At 31.4% G+C, this 6,367-nt stretch overlaps 1 protein-coding gene across 1 annotated transcript; it reads left to right on the forward strand.

Moving 5' to 3' along the window:
* The first annotated feature begins 773 nt into the window (after positions 1 to 773).
* On the forward strand, positions 774 to 1,639 carry LOC108725960 (uncharacterized). Its single transcript, XM_018453296.1, has 2 exons — positions 774 to 1,194; positions 1,296 to 1,639. The coding sequence occupies exons 1-2, from the start codon at positions 789 to 791 to the stop codon at positions 1,340 to 1,342; spliced, it is 453 nt and encodes a 150-aa protein (XP_018308798.1). The 5' UTR covers positions 774 to 788; the 3' UTR covers positions 1,343 to 1,639.
* Positions 1,640 to 6,367: the final 4,728 nt, after the last annotated feature.

Consider the following 6,367-nt stretch of genomic DNA (forward strand, 5'->3'; position numbering starts at 1 on the left):
TCCAAGCAATTAAATCAGTAAAATATCACGAGTCATCAGACTCAGATTAGTTGAGTTTTATTGATTTCAATTCTAATAATATAAATAGTCAGTATTTTCTTTTTCCGAAAGAAATGTTTATCTTTGACTGTCAAATTGCTCGTTTTTACTCAGTACTAAGAAAAATACATTAAAATATTTTAAAATTCTATCTAAAAATCTATAAAAATAGGAGTTTTCGATTTGAACCAGGGGATGGTCCGATTTGGAACCAATAGTTCTAAATCGGACCGGAAAAAGAGTTTTTACATTTTCCATTATAGTTTAACACAAGTGAGAGATACGTCAAAATAATCTGAAGCAAAAATGAATGGAATTAAATGATCTTTCCAACAGCACCTTCGATTTTATGATCGGACTTTATTTATGCCTTATAGAGAGCAAAAACTGCAAATAGATCCGATTTAGATCACTCTCCCCTATACTTTTTCGTGATACTCCGTTCTGAGATTGCTTATCGCCAGATAGTTATCTTTGTTTATAAAGTATTTATTTAAAATACTACAATATAAATTTATAATGCTTACTGAACAGGAGCGTATATCCCTTTCAATGATGCGAGGGTGATCGTAGGAGGTCTTACGCACATGTGACAGAACTTTTCATTCAAACTTTTAGGAATGAGGACATTGGTATATCTAAATCGACTGTTATTCGTACTGTACAACGTTTTGAAGAAATGGGTTTTTTAAAAGACCGTAATAGACAAGATAGACCAGCAATAGCGACAAATCCTGATAAAAGATTGAATGTTCTACAGTCTTTTATCGAAGATCCGCGTAATTCAATTCGCAAAGTTGCACAACAACACAACATCGATCCTGTCAGTTCATAAAATTCTAAAAAAGGAGAAATTTCATCCATATAAGATCCATCTGGCGCAGGAACTATGTGAAGATGATTTTGATCGTCGCATTGAATTTTGTGAAAGTATGATGTTAAATATCGATAGAAATCTTTTATTTGTAGTCAACATTATTTTTTCAGATGAAGCTACTTTTGAGATAACCGGGAATGTAAATCGACATTATTGCAAATATTGGAGCGATGAAAATCCTCATTGGATGTACAAGGCACATACTCAGAGTCAACAAAAAGTCAACGTATGGGTTGGACTTTTAAATGAAACCATTATTGGGCCTTTCTTTATTGAAGGTAATTTAAACGCTGACAATTACTTAGCCATGCTTCAAGATGAAATAGTTCCGGCAATCCGAAACATCGCTCGTCACAACTTCAATGACATTTGGTTCCAGCATTATGGGGCGCCACCACTACGTTTTACGAGTACGCCAACATCTGAATGAAGTTTTTCCGAATAGGTGGATAGGAAGAAGGGGGTTACAATGAATGGCCAGCACGATCGCCTGATCTAAATCCACTCGACTATTTTTTATGGGGATATTTAAAGGGAAAAATTTATACTACTAAACTTCGAAATCTTGATTGATTTGAATGATTTGCGTCAACGAGTAATAAACGAATTTAAAATCATGCCTCGTGAATTCTGTAAAAATGCAGTCTTAAGTTTTATAATCGTCTAGCTCATTGTCAGATCGTAAGAGCAGATTGTAATATGTAATATTCTTTTAGAACTAGCTCGGCATACTGGGATATGACGTATTTAATGCGATTTTTCACATTGCAATTCAGACTTTAACTTTTTATGATGTAATTTAACAATAAAATATTTTTTGTTTCATCTTTGTTTATTTGTTCTTGTCTTACTCTAGAGATATCAATTTTGCATGTGATAAGTTAAAAATATGTTTTCCCTTCAGAGATATAACTTGACGAAGTTCCAGATCTCGGTGGGGTCTAGCCGAGAAAGTAACTAAAAACTGGTGGATAAGGCGAGCAGAGTTAAAGTAATGACAAATGCTCAAACGAATGACAGTTGATTTAGATATACTATTGTCTTCATTTCTAAAAAATTGATTGAAAAGTCTTGTCGCTTGCGTAAGACCTCCTACGTCCACCATATCCTCGCATTAAGAGGGATATACGTGTACATATCGTGTTCAATAAGCATATTATAAAGTATTTTTAATAAATACTTATAAAGTATTTTAAATAAATACTTTATAAACAAAGATAACTATATGGCGATAAGCAATCTCAGAACGGATTATCACGAAAAAGTATACCTTCTCAATCACAGGTCATAGAAAGAGTGAACTTGATAGGAGAGATCTCTAGCTTATGTAGTCTCCAGCTTTGTTGAAAGGGTGGGAAGGAGGGAGAGGGGATGAAAAGGAGTAGGAGGGAAGGGGGAAAGGAGAAGGAAAGAGTAGGAGGGAGGAGGAGATAGAGATACAGACATTCGCGGGCACATACATGACTCATAAATCCAGTCGGGCAATCTCTACGTAATACCTTAGATAATGCTACTGCCGGCGGTTCCGTAACTTTCAACTCTTATAACTTGAAAAGTACTGATTAAAAAGAGGCTTTATTATAATATTTTGGAAAGCTCCCGATCTCAGCTATTAGATTCTAAAATCAAAAATAGGGTGTTTCGTTTAAAAAAATCGATTTGACCTTAATTTGACCTTAGTGGCCATCCAAGGTTAAATAATTACTTTTCAAGATATTTAAGGGGTCCGAGACTTTTTCTACACCCTGTATATAACCATAATACGCGCAATGAAATAATTTTATAAGATGTCATTTAATATAAAAATAAATAATTTGTATCGTAATTATAATGTCACAAGACGACATCAATTAAAAGTAATTAAATTATTTAAATTTTAATTAAAGGATACAGAAGTATGGATTTGAAGAGGATCTATGGAGAATTTTAAGAGATTTGACCGATGACCTCTTTTAAACCAAAAGTACGAAATTTTCCGATAACTGCCATTTAAAGACTCAATGTAGGAGCCCAATTCTCAATAGATTAAACCTTCTATTATAAAGCTTCTAGAGTCTACATATGTTATTAAAACTAAGGTTTAAAGTAGGAGCAAAATTTCGACTCGGTATAATTGCAAAAGAAAAGTAACTATAATTACATTTCTTTTGCAATTATCCCGAATCGAAATTTTGCTCCTACTTTGAACCTTAGTTTTATGACATATATAGACTCTAAAGATGACGTATGTAGACTCTAGAGATTTATAATATGTTCTAATCTAATGAATTGAGCTCCAACGTTGAACCTGTAAATGGCAGTTGTTGCAAGATTTCCTATTTTTAGGTTCATAAGAAATTTTCTAAATAGAAAAGCTGTAGATTAAGTAATATTAAAAGAGATCCTAATTAAAAAGAATCCTTGATTGCACAAGTATCAAAACAGGTTTATAAGGTTTAATTGAGGTTGAAAGAGGTTGAAAGTATAATACAATAAATCAGTAAGTACACGGAAAAAAAATAAATTGAGTGGTACAGTAATCCTGTAATTTACTCCGCGAATTCAATATATATAACTAAGAAGATTTGATTTTTTTTATGAATTGTTATATTTACATTAATGTACAAAAACGAATATTTTGACGGTTTTCAACTTAAAAACCCAATCTGTTTCAATTCGGTACATTTTTTTCAAGAGGTAATAATATTAAATAGTCATAATTTATTTTGTTAATTTCACGTTGTTCTTTGATTTATTATAATATGATTCGATTACGTACATATAGTACAATAAATCAGTAAGTACACGGAAAAAAAATTAATTGAGAGGTACAGTAATCCTGTAATTTACTCCGCGAATTCAATATCTGTAACTAAGAAGATTTGATGGTTTAACAAATCGCTAATGTTATTCAGCTGTCAACTTTGCTACTTTAACATAGAAAATTGACTGTCTGTGTAGTACGACTGTAGATTTGCTGAATCTACAGTTGAATCTACAATGAAGTTTATAGCTGTGTCTTTTTTTCGTGTACAAATGAACTTCCACACATATAGAATTAAAACGGAATAAAATATCTCCTTCATGTATTACATGGGGAAAGATCTATATTATTATATCTCGAAAACGAAAAATCATACCGAAATAAACCAAGATGAATTTAAATGTTGAAAGTTGATGCATTAAGGTGTCATTAATGGATTTTCATTCGGTTTGAAATCGTCAATAAATGTAGTTGTTTTATACATAATGGCGTAAATTAATGTTGTCTAAGGAGGTCAAAGCTTTCATTAAAGGATAAGTCGTCATCTGAATTAGTTGGTTCTACATATTCTGCCGAATCTGTATCGGAAAGACTTTCCACAAAACGATCCATTGAATTTAAAGCGCTCGGTGCAAATCTGTGTTGAGATATAGACGATCATAAAAATTTGATAAAGTGATAAAATATTTGGCATTTAATGTTATAATTATATTAGTCGATAGTTATGCGACTGATACTTTAACAGCTGCTATGGATGTAAATATATGATCAATATAAGAATTTTTCTGGCAAAGAAAGTTCTACAAAATTCTACAAAAAAATAAAGTTGTACTACAGTAAACTTCACAAAATAATTGCTAAAATATTCAAAAATGCTACAAAAATTTAACTAAAAAAGCTAGAATTTTGAATTGGAAAAAGTTTGCAAAAAGTGTATATTTATCTATTATACTTAGGAGTCTTCTACGAACTCGGTAAAATTATTTTGATCTACTATTATAAAATTTTTCACATTTTCATATTTATTTAAATACAGTAAACTACAGCAGATTACACTGGCAGAGAAAAAGTTTTTACGAAAAAGCATAGAAAGACTATATTGAGACAAGATCTTAGAAATTCTTAATTTTTTATAGATATTCCTAGTGGAACGTAAAGTGAGGTTTGTTTGTCTTAGAAAACATAAGTTTTTCATAGATATTCGTTGTGGGACTTAGAGTGGCGTTGTTTGAGAGCGGAAGATTTCTAGGTATTTTTCAAACAAATAATACCGCTCTGCATCCCACTACGAATATCTATGAAAAACTAATAATTTCCAAAATCCTGTCTCAATCTATAAACGTAGATGGTTCAAGTCAAACCGGGACTTTTATTCTCATGAACATAAGAACAACAGTTCCGGTTTGACTTGAACCGCCCAAGTAGTAATCAGGGATCGAAACGTACCTATGATTTTTGACTAAGATATGTGAATATATAAATTTTATTGCACCTATTATTTACACCAATATTTTGTGATTAACTCCAAAAAGGCATGTTACCTCATGAACTGATTCATCGCTAATGGGCCTTGATAACCAATACTATTTAATTTATATCAATCTACGTAGTTTTAAGTAAATGTTTTTACGCCAGGATGAGTACAACTATATATTAAAATTAGAATCTTTGTAGATTTTCGAAATTTTTCGATGAGATTTATAATTTAAAAAACAACACCGCGAGATACAACTATTAATCCATCTTACAGCAAGCGATGGGATTTTTTTTTGTTGACTACGATCAGAAACATCATCCGAGTATTCTCGGGCACCATTTCGGTTTTATTTAATACAAGGTTAACAACAATGTTTAACAGGATTAACAACAAGGATAAAAACATGATGCACACAGGCACGCGGGTAATATCATTAACCTTTGGAATACATGGAAGATACTTACTTGTGAATTCTTTTTAAATCTTTTAAATCAATGCACGTATGCACCTAATTGTTGCTTTATATTCTTTACACGTTGTCTCTGTGTCGTTTTTTACGGCAAAATAGTTCTAAACCCAATGGAATTTAACTTCTTTCTTCTCTTCTTCTGCTAATTTATTTGGATGTGCTTCTACCAAGTGCTTATGTAAAGTATTTAAATGGCTAATACATACAAATTAATTTTTCATTACATTGATTGAGTGTTGTTTCATTACTTCTTGCTGATTGTGTGTAATGTCCACGTATCCAGCGATGACTTGGGATCAAATTATATGCTGCTTCCCTGAAAAAATAACTTCTGATCAGCTACTTTTTATAGAAGTAATTGATCACACAATAAATGAACGTTTCACATAATAGTTATATTTGTATAAAAAATTCCATGTTTATGTCATAAAGACTATTTATAGGGCCGGTTCCAGCATTTTTAACGCTCTATCAAATATTTTAGAAAGCGCTCCCCCTATCTAGTACATAAAGGTGCCTCCAATGTACGCTAGATTGTCAAATATTACACATACAGATACATGACAAAATTTCGAATATAATTAATTCACACAAAATATCAATGTATAATATATATGTACTTGTAAAGCACGGCCGTGTTTGTATTATAAATTATGTATAATGGACAATTCTTTTTAAATATAGAATAAATTATATTCTGCATTTTTATTATGAATAATTGAACGTAATAGGATAACTTTAAAATTTACGTAACAAATATGA

The sequence above is a fragment of the Mycetomoellerius zeteki genome, unplaced genomic scaffold (assembly GCF_001594055.1).
Source record: "Mycetomoellerius zeteki isolate Tzet28-1 unplaced genomic scaffold, Tzet1.0 scaffold376, whole genome shotgun sequence".
Taxonomy (NCBI): Eukaryota; Metazoa; Arthropoda; class Insecta; order Hymenoptera; family Formicidae; genus Mycetomoellerius; species Mycetomoellerius zeteki.